Here is an 18,713-nt window from a genome sequence, read left to right on the forward strand (position 1 = left end):
GTGAACATGTGCTCACATGTGTGGGGACGTGAGCCAAGGTTAAGAAAAAAGTGGCTTGATGTTCACTGCTCAGTATTTGAAAAATACAAATACGTATAACATCCTCTGTCACTGCTAGCACAGATCCAGCTCGTCCCTGGTCCAAGGACGAGCTTTAATGTGTCATCTGCTCTGCTGAGCAGCTGACCGGATGTCATCTGCCCTCCATCAAGGAGCTGCATGACACCAGAGCGAGAGGAAAGAACAGGATGATAAATCCTGCTCCCTCAGGCAGCCATTCACACGCCCAAAAAATCACTCTCCACAACAATATGGTTCATTAGGACCACCTATCCCCTCGCAAACTCAGCCCTCCCCTTTCAAATTCCCACAATCCCTCAGGATCATGCTTGGCCTCCCCTGCACCTGCCTGTAGAACTACCTGTAATATCACTGTTTATAATCACCATATATTGCAAGGGCGGAGGTAACAATGTACAGATTAGCTACAACTGATACTGTGACTGAGTTGCTGTGTGTGTGTGTGTGTGTGTGTGTGCCTGATATTCTTTGAAATGAGTAATTTTACATGTACTTATGCACGCAGTATGTTTTAAATGACATGCTGTTTCACATATTTGCTACATGTATTTAAATGTACCCAATACAGAATAAAAATTGTGTGGTTTTCCATTAGTTTTGCATCAGAACGTGACATAATCATGACTCACATTTGCATCAAAGCTCCACAGTAATGTGGACTCTCAGGACTATTTAATGTACTTTTTGCTCTTCCTCAAAAACTTCACTCCTACTCAAAGCTGCACTAAGTGATTTCTGACCACCAGAGGGTGTTGAGAGCTCAAACTCTAAACAAGGCAAAAGAAAAAGAAAAAAAAAGTTAGTGGCATGGACTTGAGGGATGCATTTCACTCTCATAAGACTCTCGTTGGCTTATTTTGTCTCTGACCTCCAATTTGAAAATATGATGAAGCTGCAGACTTTCAGCTGCAAGGTAAGCTGCTTTGCGTGAATTTCACTGTAATCGAAATTTGGATGTGTTTATCTGCAGAATGTGAGGTTTCAGAGATGCTTCAGAGATGCTTCATGTAACTTTAAGTAATATTTCAGCAACACCTACTACAACTTAAAGCAATGTATTATAGTACCTTTTCCACTACCCTTTATTTGTCCCTATTCATGTAATATTTGTACAACCTCCAAGTTCCTTAAATTATGTCTGTGTTTACTTTATGTATTTCATCTAATTTAGTATAATTACTTCATGGAACATTGGTCCAAACTACACTGCATTCTCTATGCTTCCATCCACAGCTACAAATACACTGTATGTCGTTCTGTCTGATTAAATGTGCTTTTAGATCATAATATTCAGTTCCTGGGAGTTTATTGTATTTAGCAAATAAATGAGTTAAGGGCCTGATAAAAGGTTATTATTTTCTCAGCATGGGTCTTCAGTTTCCTAATAAACTCGTGTATTTTCTCACTTAATACAGAGCCAACACAGTTCAATCAAATTTTATTGGAGGTGTCATAATTATGAGTATTGCATCATATTTTGCAAGAAAGGGAATCATATCGCATTTAGTTTAAAAAAAAAAAAAAAAAAGGTTTTTTTTTTTTTTTTTTTTTTTTTTTTGCTCGTCCGGATAACTGTTTTCATAATTAACCAACTTCAGCTTATATCAGGTCATACAAATGAATTTATTTCTGAGAATTTTTCATCAGTGAGAGGAGAGGAGATAAGGAAATAAGAAGGGAGAGGAAGAGGGAAAAGGCGAAAAGAGGAGAAGAGGAAAGAGGAGAGGACAGAAGATAAGAGGAGGGAGGAGAGGAAATGAGAAATGAGTTGAGGGGAGAAGAGCATCAAACTTCCACTCTTGTTGTTTTCGCAGACTTCTATTATCTAGCGCTGTGTTGGTGTATTTGTGTGTGTGTGCATGCAGGACAATGTGTGTGAGACAGAGAGAGAACAGCAGCATTTGTGTGTGTGTGTGTGTGTGTGTGTGTGTGTGTGAATGACAATGACAGTGTCTGCAATGAGAGAGGCCCATTCTTCTGTTAATTACTGAGTTAATGACACACTATGCTCCGCTGGACTCGCAACATGGCAGGCTGATGACACACACACACACACACACACACACACACGCATGCACGGATAATGGTAAAGTCTGCTTCGGTGCTCACGCGACGTGGTGGGCTGCTATGCAAAGAGCTTGTCAGTGAGATAGCAGGCTAACAATGACACACACACACACACATACTAACACACACACACACACACACACACACACACACACACACAGAGCAGCGACTGACAGGGAATCTCATCAAACCAATTTTAATGAAGTCGCTTCTCCCAAATAGAGGAGGGGAAGAAAGGAGGGATGAGAGGAGGAGGGGAGAAAAGGAGGACAAGGTCGCCTGGATTGATGACGCTCATTAGCCTAATAAGGTACTTTAATGAAGCGGGCCCAACACTATAGAGTGCTGCAGTGTCTAAAGACACATACACACACAGACACGCACACACACACACACACACACACACACACACCATCATCACTGGTGTCTGCTGTCTCTTGTATTCACACATGAACACAGCTATTTTTGCCAGATTCTCTCTTTTCTCTGTTTTCTCTAACAGTGACATCAACCACCACACACACACACACACACACACCGACACACACACACACACACACACACACACACACCACTCACCTCTCCCTCTGAGGACTGCAGGAGGAGGTCTTTCCTACACGAGGCCTTGAAGTCTCCCACTCCGGCGCTGACCTCCACACCCCTGGGTGCCTCCAGGGTCAGGGTCCGGGTCGGGGACTCCAGCCTGGGAACAAGAGACCTACTTTAGCCTCACTGGAAGCATCTGAGAACCTGGCTGTGTGTGTTTGTGTGCGAAACCCTGCACAAAAACACACACCGTTGGAGGAAAAGACACCCACAGTGGGAACCGACAGGGTGGTTTGAGCCTGATGCTCAGACTAGCAAGCTGTTGCTCAAGGTTAATAACAACCAAGCAGCTGACTGTGAACAAGGTGCTGACTCCTCCACACTGCTGATACCACTTTTGCACCAAGCAAGCATGTTTTACACCTTTTCCCCCTAGGACTAATAATAGCAATAATAATAATAATCTTTATTTATAGAGCACTTTTCAAAAGTGCTTCACAGAGGCAGCAAAAAATTAAATAAATAAACAAGTCATAAACACATCAGGTTTAAAGAAACTATTTGAAGTATAAAAACCAATAAAAGACAGTTCAAAGACAATTAAACCTCAAGTAAAATCAGGGAAGGCGCTCCGATAAATGTATGTTTGAAGAAGTGGCTTTAAAGAAATCACTGTCTCAGCCGACCTGATTTCCTCAGGCAGATCGTTCCAGAGCCTCGAGGCCCGGACTGCAAACTCTCTGTCCTTTTACGTTTCCAGGAACTGGAACAGAGAACAGACCTTTGCCCAAGGATCTTGAAGTACATACCAGTGTGTACGGTACAAAGAGGTCAGAGATGTAGCAGGGAGAGACGCCATGAAGAGCCTTAAATGTAATCAGTACGATCTTACAGTCTATTCTAATACATACTGCTAAAAAAAAGCCCATTGTTTAAATTAGCAGAAGTAACGGATCGCATATTTCACCCCTAATGGCGCCACAATCTTCCAGCTTGACTGAAAAGCAGTGTTTTCTGCAACGTTCCGCTCCAGCGGTCTCTCATTACAACTACATTATGAACATGAGTCAGAGTCTATTCCAAAAGACGGTGATTTATTGGTAATTCATCATATTACGCTGAGGTTAGGATTGCCTCCCGAACATGTAGAGCTGTCGTGTATCATCGCACCGACATGGGTCACAAATTAGCAGGTGACCCGTTTACATCTCCGCCGACTGGGGCCGAAGGCAGTAATTACTTGGGACCGTTGCAGGGTTGTGTCTGAAATGCCGTTTTTAGCTGTTTACACTGAAGTAAAGGAGGTAGTGGAATTTTCCATACGCGTAAAAAGGGCATCAGTCACGAGCGTCAGGAGACTGTGGGTGTACTCGCTTACTGATATGAGGAAAAACCCCAAACTCATTAATTCACTGTTCACCTTTGACTTCTTTACTTAAGCAGCAGCATGTTGTATGTTGTTTAACTCCATCGTGTTGCTCTCCACGGACTCTGGTTTCTCTTCATTAGTGTGTGTGTGTGTGTGTGTGCTGTTTGTGTTTCCTAAAGCCTTCCATGAAGCTCATCAACAAGTTATACGATGTACAACACGCTGCTGCTTGAATAAACAAGTGAAAGCTGAGGATTGAATTAACAAGTGTTGGCTTTTAAATTATTAAATGAAGCCATTTTGAACCTCGTGCCCTATTGCATTTGGATCTAAAAATTATAATTGGACGCTCCCAAAGGCCGACTGAGACTGTGGTTGCACCGTGCAGCTCCTGAGTATGTGTAGCTAGATTTCAGTATAAGCATTCACAGGTGAGTCATGATGTATCAAATCAAATACTGTAAGAAAACAGCAGATATCAAACTTAATACAGAACAATGTTTTAATCTCAGGAGCTTTTGTCAGTGAAGAAATTGTTTGACATCTGCTTTTGGCAGATGTCACAAAACTCTCAAAAGGTGATGGTATAATTCTGAATAAGCCATGAGGTCGGCAGATGGGAGACGTCGCTGAGGATAAAGGTGCTCGATTTTTCATTTATTTATTTATTTATTTTATTATTTCCACTTTCAAAATCCTTTTAATTTGTCACCGTACGCAGAGTCCAAGGACGAATCCTGCAAAAGAGAAATGGACTCCTACTGCAGTACCCCGCGTGTAAGTGTAAATTGTATTGCTCCAAAACACTCTGGCCAGCGGTGGCTTCCGCTCATCTGGGAGGGCGTATGGGGTCAGCGTCTGTGTTTGTGACTTAAATCCGGTAAAGTGGAAAACAACATGAGATGACTTAACAGCATGGCGGTGTGAGATAAGCACAGTGCTTGCTCAAGGGAATGCTGGAAAGCAAAATGAAGTACGTATAGTGCCACGGGCAAAGAGGACAGAATTACATGTCATAAGGTGGGAGTGTAATAAATTACATTGTGCCCTCGCAAACAGGATCAAACGAGAATAACGCTTTGCTCAAGGGCATTTTGGCCAAGGGTCTCCAGCTCCCTAGAGAGAGTTTAAAGAGACATTATGCAAGCTGCAGGGCAGATGAACTAAACTCATGATGTGCCTCCATTCTGTAGCATGAGAGAGAGAGAGGAAGAGACATAAACAAGAGAAGCATCAGTGCCTTGGCCAAGGGCACTTTGGCTAAGGGTTATTGTACTGAGCTCCTCCAGTTAACGTCCTTCACTTGACTTGCGTCCCCAAGAGGGAAACAATGAATTACCCTCCTCAGAGGCACTTAGGCAGGGGTGATTCTAAGGCTCTGGGTCTCAGTCTGGAGAAATACACATTAGCAGCAATAGAAAAGCTCCCTTGGCAGAAGTTTTTCCATGTTTGGTTGCACCCGAGTAACGAGCATGAACATTAGCAGATATTTCTGTATTTCAACATTGGCCCCTTTTGGCTATCAGGCTTATTTTCAGGGAATTCTCACTGTATATTAGCCGGTTTTATTGCGCTTGAAAAACATCCACCATGTCAAGTCATTGTACCGAGTCTTAATGTGCCATTTTTCTTTTAAACAAGTGGAAAAATCTGCTAATGGATTAAATTCACTGGTTTCCAGTGCAGTTTCAGGGAATGCTCCTGAAAGTTGGTACAATTCACCGAAGTAATGCAGAAGACTCGGGATCAAGATGTCACGCCATTACGGTTAAAAGCTGGTTTGCATTGGGATCAAGTGAAATTATCTCTCCCTGATGGCAGATTTTTCCCACTCGTTTAAGGGAAAATGAGATTTTTACAACTCATCACTAAATTAAATGATTTCTTCAGATGGATATGTTCTTTGGAGTAATGAATATCCACATCAGAGGGAAATTTCACTATTTCAGATTTGCTTTCTTTCTCCCTACAGTTTTATTTTCAGGGATGTTTTGTTTTATTAGGCAGTTAAGGGGCTTTATTAGAGTGTAAAACATGTCCAGTTTAATACATCATTTAGAAGACTCCTGAAATTTTGGCTAGAACAAGTGAAAGGAAAAAAAAAATAATTGAAGTGAAACAGTTGTGAGAATTTTCTTGAAACAGATGACACCGTCCTGTGTGTTACTATGAGGCACGTTATTCCACAAAAAATAAAATGACTGTGACTTTATTAAAGAAACAAGGTGATTTACTCTGGAATCGGATGAAATTAAGTCAGCTACTGGCAAATTTCCGCACATCACACACTATCTGGAACCCTGCTGACTGAATATTGATGAAACTTGGGCAGATATTGCACATCACCACGGTGGTCTCAGTCTTTAAAAATTACACTAATAGGCCCAATAGGGAAGCTACCATTACAACTTAAAATAGCATTTTTGTTACTGTTGCCTTGTTTTGAGTTGTCTTCAAGGAGATAAATATTCAATACTTAATGCTACACTGAAATTCTTTTTTAGGACTGATATTTTTCACTGTAGGTTGTATTCAGTTTTGACAGTACACACTATTTTTTGGTACTTTTCTGTCTCTTAAAACTGCCCAGTGGAATTTATTTTAAGTTGAAGGCACAGCTGCCACACGGAGATGCCACACGAGGCAGATTAGAGGTGAGGAAAGGGTTGTGGTGCAGCGCTGAGAGTCCCAGTGTTATGTCAAGTGCTGGAAGCAGACACTTCAGATTGGACCTGAGTTGTTGATCTGTAAAACAGAGTTCATGCTGCAGCGGTCAGAGGTTAAGGAGGATAGAGAGAGAGCTGTTTGAAGATTGAAAATAGAATGGCTGATTTCTCACCAGGCCAGGGAATCCAGCTGAAGGGAAAACAAATGAAGCTCCTGTTGTATGCAGATGATTTAGTTTTATTTATTATGCACCACACAACTTGGTTTACAGCCAAACCTGACACTGAGAGCTACTGTGTAAATTGAGCACTATTTCCCTGCTTGGATGAAATAAAGATTATGGCATTCCTGATGTCAGGCAAGCAAACACAACCTCACTGTGCACAGCAATCTGCAACTTGCTGTAGAGCACAACTACAGGGATTATTATCAGTGGATGTATTGATAACATTTGATCATGCTGTGGTAATGATAGTATTAATAGCAAAAGCAAGAGGCTCAATAAAATAAATGTTGATCCTCTGATCTTTGATGCTGAGGTCAAGTGCTTCTCCTTTATGGATGTGAAGTGTGGGACCCGATTTTACACCCATGTGCCTTTCCTACCAACACAGAGCAAATGTAATGTCATCTGCCCACAGGCTGACCACCTGAAACATGAAATTCATCATCTGCAGAAGAAAGCCCTCCAAAACAGAAATAAAAGAAATAGATTACGTTGAATGGTGACAAAAACAAATAGTTTTGATCAACAGATTGTAACGTTACAGATGTCTGAGCAGAGAGTATACCTTGGGGACAATAGCTTATAAAAGATCCCAAACAGCAAATCCCAGAGAGATGCACCTTAACAATGCACAAACTGGGGAAATAGAAAGAGGCCACCATTCAAAAGTCTGGAAGGTCCTAAATTTTGTTAAGTTTGTAAAACAGAAAGAAACAGTAACAGTTCAATTCAATTAGTGTCAAATCATAACAAAAGTATTCTCAAGGTGTTTTACCGAGACCCAACAAATTTTGGCTCATCCCATTAACCAAAATATCCCCAATGAGTGAGCACATGGTAACAGAGGTGAGGAGAAAACCCCTTTAATAAAGACAAAAAAAACAGATCTGGGTGGGCAGACATCTACCTCGACTGGTTGGGGAAAGAGAGAATGAGAAAGAGAAAGAGAAAGCCTTTTATCCAGAGAGGCGGAGGTAAAAAGAAAAATAGATGAAAGAGAGATGGAGCGAGCGAAAGGAAGAGAGAGGAGTTAGCTAACCTGCCACAGCTTGAGTGATGGACCAACACACACCTATATCTAAACGTGCACAAGCACGTGCACACACCACAAATTCCTGCTCAGTGTTACTAAAGTATATCTATTATTACATCATAACTTTTCTGAATACTTTCTTTTATCTATACTCACTTGTCATTTGTCCTAAATGATTTGGAACAACATGCCGATTATGTCCATTGAACTGAAATGAATTGAATTGGGTTGAAAAAGAGGAAAGCAGAGAAGAAGAGGAGGAAAAACTGAGAGGAAGACAGATGGCGACAGAGGGAGAAAGGCATAAGGAGAGTCGAGTAAATGTGGAGAAGAGGGGAGAAAGTGAGAGAGAAAGAGAAACAGAGATGGTCAGAAGATGAGCTGAGCTGGCAAATAGGTGTAGAAAACACAGGGAGAAAGAGAGACAAAAGAGAGAGAGAAAGACAGGAGGCGAGAGGAGCTGCTGGTCCAGTCGATAGCGGTGATGTGAAGATCGTCTGCTGGTTTGACAGCAGGGGCAATTACAGTGACGCTGCTGCAGGCGGAGACCAGCTCTGATAGGCAGACACATACATGCCAGCTACCCATGTATCTCTCAGTGTCTCTCTAGGTCTCTCGCCCCTCCCTCCCTCCCTCCCTCTCTCTCTCTCTCTCTCTCCCTCTGCATCTCTTCAGCTCAATGCACCCTGTTGTCTTTAGCCTCTGTTTTGACGCACCTCTATCTCTGGTTTCCTCACAAACATATCACCTACCATCTAATCCCTCGTTCCACTTTACTTTCCTGTCTGCTGTCAGGTGAAAATCTTGTATCTCCAAAATGTCAGCGTTTCTGGGAAAATAGCTTGACCTCAATGCCTTTTGTGAGTTTACCAACGGCTACAGGGTTTAGACTACGAACCACAAGTCTAACAGGGTCTAATGAGATAGGGGACACTTTTATCTCCCATGAAATGAAATAGTTACGCTGCCTTCAATTTGAACGGGCACAAATTCTGTAAACCACCAAACACACACTCCTGAGTTGCAGGCTTGCGGTGGTGTTGCCAATTCTCGCAAGACAAATAAGCGACCTTGTCTTCTACAACAAACCCACCCAAAAAAGACCAAAAAAGCTTATTTTGAATTTAGATTTTCAAAATAACAGTGGTATTATAGTGTTTCATTTGAAATTTTATGCAGCTTGATGCTTGGGGTGATGAATTTAGTTTTGTCCTTTATCTGTTGCTGTTGGGTTTAAGTTATGTTTCAAGATCTAATGCTGATTTATGTTTTTTTTTTTTTTTTTTTTTTAATTGGAACATAATTATTACTTCTAATTACTTCTAATTATTACTACACAAGCCTTAAAAGTCCTTGAGAGTATTTGGAAATTACTGAGACTATAAAAACCAATCTGTTCTCAATGTCATTGGACCAACCCTAGTTCCAGCTTGGGAAACACACACCACCTGATTTACCAAACATTTAGCACCTTCAGACTGATGAATATGTATGTAAAGGTGCGTCATCCAGAGAGCTAAAAAAAATGAAGGATCGGTTTACTCTAATTATTATAATAACTCCTTGTGCCTGATTTTCTAAAGGAAAAACAACTTATTTAACCCCATTCTACATGCACTATTTACCACAATCTACTGGCAGCCTATTCAGGCTGTGTTTCAATTCATGAGGCATTTTCCCCATTTCTCACAGGGGTAGGGTTTACATTACATTACTCGATTACAATGTATTTCATTTCATTTCACGAGGAGACAAAGCACATCTGCCAGATCCGGTTACCCCAGCGGAGCAGAGATACAACAATGCCCAAAGCCACAAATGTGTTGGATCGAACATTCAAAAGATGTGATTTCGCTTCCTCAGCTGCACAGGTGGAGCTGCTGCACAGTGCAGGCTTTCATTTTAGTTGTGGCTGCATGCTGTGCAGTATTCACCTGTGGATAAACAAAGGGGGCGATGATGAGGATGAGGATATGGAGGAGGAGGAAGGTGAGGACGGCAGACCTCCTCCTCCCAAGTGTGGCAGGTGCATCAGGGCTTGTGTGATAACCAGATCTTTTTCATGGATAGCTATGGGAATTCTGTGTCACCACTGTATCTTTGAACATGACATGAACATACTAATAGTATTTAATTATTTGGATTGGTTCATGCAGAAGCAAAAGACTAAATTTGTTTTAGGTTACAATGCAATCCTTCGGTTTTCTAATAGCGAAATTGCACCAAAGTTGCGACAAAGCGTAGTAAATCACTGGCCAATCTGGTAACAGTTGTGCCCTTTATTTTATTTTATTTATTTATTTATTAGCACATGCAGCTGGTTTATGTCTGCATTAGTAAATCGGGGGGCAGTCTCCACTTTCGCTTTAGTGTAGACGGTGACAATAACGTAGGACCTGGCCTTTGGGAACCCAGTCTAGTGCTGCTTCTGTCTGCATTGACACACTCACCCCTCGTCTGCTGTCTGTATGAGTGTGTGTGTGTGAGGCAGAATCCATGTGCTGCGAGTGTGTGGGTCATGCTCCGTACGGCTGTGTGTTTGTCCATCTCCTGTCAGCCGCCTGTCACACACACTGATTCCACCTGGCACTGAGAGGAGGTGTTGGCCTGTAGCAGGTTATATATATGTCAGGTTTCTTGTCATATGTGCTTTCTTATCTCATTATTTTGTCCATTTTACTGCTTTATCATGGCCCTTAATGCATGTTCAGCTGTCCTGATTAGGGATACCGCTTTCAATTGGCCCTTATTTTATGATAGGGTGTTCTTGAGATCCCTTTTTTCCTCACTGAGGGTCTAAAGTTGCTGTTGTGGCTCAGAAAACTTATGTTTTGTCTTTTTCCCGTGCTGTTTTGTGTGATTTTGTCTGATTTTGATTGCATGCATCTTCGCATAATGTTGTCTTGTGACTGATTGTTGAAGAGTTAAATGTAGGTTGGCTTGTTCTCTTTAAAGTCCCTTGAAAAATTCTGTGCCTAAGTGATTAAAGTGTATATATATATATAAAAACAAACAAACAAACAAACAAAAAAAAAACGATCCTCTGTTTTTTTTAGTACCAAAATTCATCAGATCTCTGAACCTCTCTCTGTCCCTGGATCAACATTTCACATCCTGAGGACAATCCTGAGACAGAGCTTTGTGTTGCCACAGCAGCAGTTTGAAAAGGAAGGATTTCACAGGGATTTTAATGACATGACAAGACCATGATTAATAAATAAGGCCTCTGTGATGACTCATTTTGACCAGTGTCATGAACTGCATGGGAACATGACAAATAAGTCATAGAAAGTCATTGAACTTTAGGTCTAAATGAGTGTCCATGAGGGGAATTTGCCTCATGGACAGTGAAGTTTTGAAAAGCATCACAGGACAATTTTTAGATATATGAGGACCATTACATATTTCCATTTAAGTTAAAACATTTTCTTCCTTTTGAAAAAACAGGATATTGAACTATTACACTGGGTCACATGGTCTGGGTTTTATTACCTCTGACTTCTTTTCCTTCTCATATTCCTGTGCTTCACAGACGCATTAGTTATATTTCCATGCAACTGTCAAGCAAATCTAAAGTGAAGTTTTGAATTATTGTGAAAATAAAATTCAAATTATGTGCATTTCTATAATAATAAATAGGCTCCCCGAATGTGAAAACATGTCAAAAAATATTCATGAGAAAATTGAAAAATTGTTCTTTGGTATCAACTAATGTTGGCTATATTTCATGCTGTCTGAGGGGGAAACAAAGAAATACAATATTACAATGCACCAGCTCAGCTCTGTGAGGCTGTATTTGTGTAACATTTTGGGGAAGCTGTGGTAGGAAGAGACTTTGAAGACAAACATCTGCATTAGTTGTCATTCAACAAATATGTTTCCATCACTACTGACTGCATATGTTCTTTATCCACATGGAAAAATGCAGTGTATCTACAGCCTTTCCACATCATGATTTGCATCAAAACAGTTAATCCTATAGCCCAAAATGGACACATGGAGACAAAGTATGGTTTTGATGCTGTCCCATCTTTTTCTCTCTGTCAGCTAAAGTGGGTTTTGCTCCATCGTCCTTTGTCTTGCTCACGTGGAGCTTTGTTACTTTCGCCTCTCATGCACACAAACACTCATAAACAAATCACTGTAAAAGCAAATATAAACCTCGACAAGTCACTTCATGTAATATTCTGAGATATTCTGCAGTTACTGAACATTACACATTTATTAAACATTTTTATTTTCTTCTTTTTTTACCACCCCGTGAGCTGATTTCACTTGCTCCCAGTGCAGATTCGCTTGTTTCAGGAAACAAGCTTTGCACCGATATTGAATCAAAGCAGCAATAAGGTAACACTACTTGCATAATATCACTCAAATAAAGACAGTTCTTCAAATTCTTCCACAAAAGTCTGGAAACAAGTTGATTAGCATTGGGCACGAGAGGGATTATCTCATCCTGCTGGCAGACAAAGATTTTAAAACCGAGGATGAGACTTAATGATTTGTTAAGATGGAAATTGTTTGCTGTGTGTTAATTTTACATCGCATAGACACACACGGATGTATTCACATTTGTAAGCATGTGTATATACGCGCATGCATGCACACACGCACACACACACACACACACACGCACACACACACACACACACACACACACAAACGCACACACACACACACACACTCATGGTCCCTCTCCCTGACTTCATTGAACTGAGCATCATATCTTGCGACTGTCAGGCAAGTGAAAGCAGGTTTCATCAATGCCATCGATTTTCTGTTCCTGCTTTTCTCCTGCAGATCTGACACAAGCATAAAATGCTCACTCACATGCCCGCAATCTACCGCTCTCTCTCTCTTTCTCTCCCTCTCTCTCTCTCTCCATCCCTCTCTCTCTCTCATACACACACACACACACACACATACTTATTCACAGAGCTACATAAAGTTTCTGGTCAGGTCTATGCGTGGGTGTGGTTTTTTTCACGGTGCAGATAGCGGAGTCGGCAGCTAAGCTGTTATCTCTGCAATTCATTATTATTAGAGAAAACTGTCTTCCCTCCCCCTCTTTCTGTCTCCTCTCTATCTCGTTCCAGTGTTTGTTCCTCCCTTCCACTCTCTCGCCAACATCACCCTCTCCCTCTTTCTCTCATAGATCTGTTTTGACCTTCAGTCGCGACAAGGCCGTTTTATACAGCATCCATATTTGTCCAGCCTGACAAGATAAACAGGACAGAAATACATCAGCATGAAATGGTTTTTATCTTAATTCATTTCTGGACCAAAAAAAGGGCAGAGGAAGGGATCTTAAATAAATGCAAAAAAGTGAAAGAAGTGAGACAGGGGAGAGAAATGTGAAAATGTTTGCTTTGTGAAGAGACAATACATGAGCATGTCATTGTTTTTGAGCACATGTTGTTTATTAGGAATATGATACTAAAGCATCTGCAGGCAATATGGATGTGAACTTTTGTGATGCAATTAACAGTCCCAAAAGAATATTTTTCATTTTCTTTAGTTTTGCATGTGTCTTCCAATCTGCTGTGATTTCATCCAATCCAATAACTCCTGTCCCCACTGAAAGCAATATTTCCCACTTCCATTGATTTTTAAAGGCTGCCCTCACATTGTGGCCTCAGGGCACAATATCAGGCTGGACGACAACAGGTTTGTGGAGCTGACGTGACAACCGTTTCCACCTGACAGAGATCTGATTCAAAATGAGCGATGAAAAGCCTCTTGAGGTTTCTTAGAAGCAAATTTATGCTAACTGGATCTGAGTAGCACTCTGGAATTGGGGATAATAATTGGGTATGATAATGATTTTCTTGATTCCTACAATTACTGAACATCACAATTTCGACTGTAATAACACATTCAGCAAGGATAAAGATCATATTATCTAAGTGCTAGTATTATGAAGTGCGAGTTAAACTAGTATTTCAGTAGCATTTGGCTTAATATCTTCAGTGTTTTTTTGTTTTTTTTTCCTTCACAACCCCTTTTGCAATCAGAGAGACTGACAAGAGTTCTTTTAAGGATCAGTAAGTGCACAGCAAATACCATCTCACCAAAGCACGGTAAGGCACTGCAGGGAGTTGAATAGCCCTCTGACATGAATTAAACATGTCGTTTCAGAGGACATGCCATGGACAAAATAAGTTGAGGTGCCACTGGCCAGCATAATCACCGAGCATCTCATCAGCTCCCACAGACTACATACATCACCGTGGATCCCAGAGTCATAGCTGCTTTAGAAACAAGCTGATATGCATGTCTTTAAGATAGCTGTAACAAAGAGGCTATTATCTGTTCATAGTTCATCGACATCAAAGTTCATTGCCTGAACGCTGAGAGCTCATAACTTGAGAGCAGTAAGAGCATCTTGGGAAACTTTAGGAAAATGTATGCTTTTGCAAAAAAAAATAGCAACATAAAGGTCCGTGTTGAGGAAATCCACCTTTAAGTAAGCATTAAAACAAAAATATGGTAATGTTTTGTCCTTTGGGCTACAGTACCATCAGAAGGAAACCCATGACCTATCAGCTTTTCAGCAGTGTCAGAAGTGCTGTCTTTTATCTTGAGAGCTCACAACTTCAAAGTCTGTAGAAAGTCTCGGGAAACTTTAGGTGAATGTTTACTTCAGCAAATTAACAGCATGGAGCTCCCCTGTAGATATGCATGAGAACATAAGCATGCTGATTTTTTTTTTCTCTTTTCAGTAACCATCAGCCATGCAACTGCAGAAATACTTTCAGTAATCTTGAGAGCTCCTAACTCTCAATCTATTTTAGAAAAAAAAAAAAAAAAGGTTTGCTTTTGCACAGTAAATACATAAAAGTCCGTTTTGAAGCAATTCACCTATAAGTGGGCATCAATACATATAAACGCTGATATGTTTGCGAAGACGTTTTCCTTTATCTTGAGACCTTGAGATCTTGTAGCTCCAAACACTTTAGAAAATCTATTTTGCTCTTTTAGGCAACCATCAGAAATAAGCCCATGACCTATCAGCATTTCAGCAATGTCAGGGGTGCCGTCTTTCATCTCGAGAGCATGTAATGCCAAAGTCAATAAAAGTCATGGGAAACTTTGGGAAGTGCATACTTTTGCAGAATAACAACACAAGAGTCGATTTTTGATGTCGATTTTTAGAGCATAAATACTGCAGTTTGGTGCCGTGGCGCGAGGATGTGATGGCATTCTTTCAAGAGACATTTTCTCGTTTGGTGTTTAGTTGAAAGCGGTGGGGGAACAGAAATCTTACCCCAGAAACTCTTGGAAATGTTGAAATGAGGGTTTCTCGGTGTGATTTATGTTTCCCAAGTGACAGGCCTGACATTCACCCTGCCCTTTACCTCTTTAGAGCCACTGAAGGCCATACCACCTTATCGCCACATTGCCATTTGGGACGCGAACCCTTAACCTTTTCACGCTAACTGCTCCGTCATCTGCCTCGGCGCCGCCGCCGCCGCCACCCGACCCTATCCGGGAAGCACTTTAAAAACTTTTTAAATTTTAAAAGTTTTGCTGAGTGATGCATTGAGACAGGATGGAAGCAGGGAAAAGCGAGGGCCTTTGACTTTTAGCGAGTTAGATCTAGACAGAATGCTGAATTATGGCTTTTCTAAGGCCTCCTGACTTCAGCGGGTCTGTTCCTGCATGAGGGAGGGCAATGCAGCGTGTTTAAATCGCCCCATGAATCCTGCAGGTGTAAAAACAAACCCCCCCCCCCCCCCCCCCAAAAAAAAAAGAAAAAAGAAAAAAGAAAGAAAGAAAAAAGAAAGACTGAAAAGAGAAAGCCTTGGGCTGTTTCAGAAAGTTATAGAAGTCCCTACTGAGTTACTGAGGTGGGACAGCAGAGAGTCAAGCTACATTAGAGAACTGTCTTTGTGGAAAGTGTGTGTGTGTGTATGTGTGTATGAGAGAGAGAGAGAGAGAGAGAAAGAAAGAGAGAGCGAGTGAGAGAGGTAACGTGCATGTGTGTGTGTATGTGTGTACATGTCTGTATAGGTGTGTGTGCAGGTGTTTGCAGTAGAGGAGGAGGTTAAAACCTCTAGAGAGTAAATGTTGTACTTCAGCAACTCCGAGTGCTTAAATCTGAATTTCAACCAGGCAGTGTATGTGTGTATGTGTGTGTGTGTGTGTGTGTGTGTATGTGTGTGTGTGTGTGTGTGTGTGTGTGTGTGTGTGTGTGTGTACACATCTTGAAGAGTGGGTGTGTGCGTAACAAGACAGTCCAGGAAGTTTCCACTTAGCATGCTCACTGTGTGTATGTTCACCACCAGTCATTTTAACACACACACACACACACACACACACACACACACACCTCTAGAGTGTTTGGGCGAGTGTGTGCAGCGTGCCACCTCGTCGATCGGCCCAGCGGCCCGTACATCCATCTGCCTTCACGCAAAAACACCCGCCATATTCCCTGACAAATCCTTGAGTCACTCCAAAATGCCATTCGGAGGTTCTCACTGTCGTCCCCGCCGTGAAATGTAGCAGAGGAAATGGCTAATGGCAGAGTGAGCACGGAGAAAAAATGTCAAGCAATTTCATGCCTTTCTGCCTCCGACGTGGCACCAAGCTGATAATTTAATCAGCGGTGAAAGACTGGCTTCACTCCTCCACGACGCCGGCCTTTTCCATCCAGCGTGCATCTACTTGTTTTTGTTAGGTGGAGAAATTTGGAGAGAAAGACTCGGAAAATGAGATTTGTGTAGGAACAATGTCAGACGCCACAATGGAGTGTAAAGAAAAGGCGGAGGGGGGACGTGGGAGGGGGTTATAACAATAGACGGGTGCACAAGAGAGATGGCAAAGTTAACAGCTCCAAGAATGGGCCCGGCCCGCAGTGCCCTCCATCTTAACAAATCATTTAGTGCCACTCTCAGCCTTAAAAATCTTTGTTTTCTTAATCTGAGTAAAGACAAATCTGCCAGTGGGATGAGATAATCCCACTGGTTTTCAATGCTAATCATCGGTTTGCAGAATTTTCGCGAGTCAGGAGTCATTTTCCTGGTCCAAGTGGGCTGATCTGCCTCATTCTGCCTCGTTTCAACATATTTATGCTTGTTCCCAGAAAACCTCCTACAACAAGTGAAGCTGTGTTAAAAAAAACAAGCGGGGTTATCTCATCCCACTGGCAGGTTTCATTTAAGCAAAACAACATTTTAAACACTGAATGTGTGACACAATGACTTGTTACAGTGGAGATTTTTTTTTTTTCGACAGTGTGGATAGAAGAGGACGGATAGAGGATGAAGGTAAACGCCACATAAGGAGATTCCTCATTAACTCCAGTGTTGAAGTTCATGTTTCCTGTCTCGTGCGACTGAAGCGGCCATAACTTTTCATGTATTCTGACAATAGATATGACAATTTTGCCTTGTCTTCTGTCACAAATGTTGTATTTGCTTCACCACCGCAGTCTGCTTGTCTTAAACCACAACACTGTTCCTCCTCTTCTGATTATGGGTTAGAGCTAAACTCTTATACTTGACCAAATACCTCAAGATAAATGCCACACTGCTGATACTGAGGTATGTGGTCAAATATATCATGATGTTCATTTTATTGTGATAGTTGATTTTATCCATGTTGCATAGCACACACTGAAAAAATCAAACATCGGGATATCTTTCACCAAATAGCTCAATAACAATCTTGTGATGACATTGTAGTGATGATTACTGGTGCTTTCATAAGATATTTACACGGAAGAGATTTATGATTAACAATTATTAATAACATGGATATGAGGATAAGGCAGGTATAGCAGTCTAATAAGCAGCATTTCCATTCCATATCGGGGTATTTTTACTAAAATGAAGTAGAAATTAAAGGTATATAAAGGCAATTGAGAGGGTTTAATGACAGAATTCAGTGTAACTCTAGCACGTGAGGCCTTTCTGTCTCTAAGTTTGTGTGCTGTGTGTTGAGGAAGAGGAGAGAGAGTCAAGACAGAACTTTTCTTTGCACATAAAGTCAAACTTAATTCAGTTGTGTCATGGGAGTGTTTATGCACTGTGCTGAAATATTTGTGACTGCTGCAGTTTTGAATGGCACAAGCTAATTTCCCCTTTGGGGAAAACACTTAAACGACTGAAGTGTTTCAACAAAAAGAGGTGTGTGTGTGCTTGCTTCTTTTCAAACAGAAGAGAAACACAGAGGAAGAGAAAAGAGAAAGTTGACTGATTTTCTGTAGTTCACTCATGGACATTGAAAAAAAGGAAAACAGGCGCGCATGTGTGTGTGTGTGTGTGGGTGTGTGTGTGTGTGTGTGTGGCCGTGTGTGCGTGCGTGTGTCACACTAGTTCCAATTCTACTCTCCATGAAAATGTCCCATGTGCAGCCTTAAAATCTTGTTTTTCCTTAAACAAGTGGAAAAATCTGCCACAAATGATAATTTGTTTCCAACGCTAATCAACTTGTTTTCCTAAATCAAATGTCATTTTCTTAACACTAGTGAGCTGATCTGCCTTAATCTGCGTTGTTTCAACATATTTACAGTGTATTTGTTCTCGGAAAAAAATGAAAGAAACATGTGAAGCTACACTGGAAATAAGTGGGATTATCTAATTTCAGTGTCCAATTTTTTTTTGCCTCCGTTGAAGAAAAAACAAAATGCACTGTAGATATGCAGGAAAACAAAGCTACAATTCACATTTTGGGCTCGATTTTAATGATCTCAGCATGCAGTCTGAAGAGCATGGCAAAAA

At 41.2% G+C, this 18,713-nt stretch overlaps 1 protein-coding gene across 1 annotated transcript in view; it reads right to left on the reverse strand.

Moving 5' to 3' along the window:
* sgcz (sarcoglycan zeta) overlaps positions 1–18,713 on the reverse strand; it is a 456,953-nt gene that overhangs the window by 21,094 nt on the left and 417,146 nt on the right. The window contains exon 7 of the mRNA XM_030057208.1: positions 2,728–2,851. Within this exon, the coding sequence (XP_029913068.1) occupies positions 2,728–2,851 (124 nt within the window). The remainder of the gene's footprint in view (positions 1–2,727; positions 2,852–18,713) is intronic.

The sequence above is a fragment of the Myripristis murdjan genome, chromosome 1 (genome assembly GCF_902150065.1).
Source record: "Myripristis murdjan chromosome 1, fMyrMur1.1, whole genome shotgun sequence".
NCBI classification, from domain to species: Eukaryota; Metazoa; Chordata; class Actinopteri; order Holocentriformes; family Holocentridae; genus Myripristis; species Myripristis murdjan.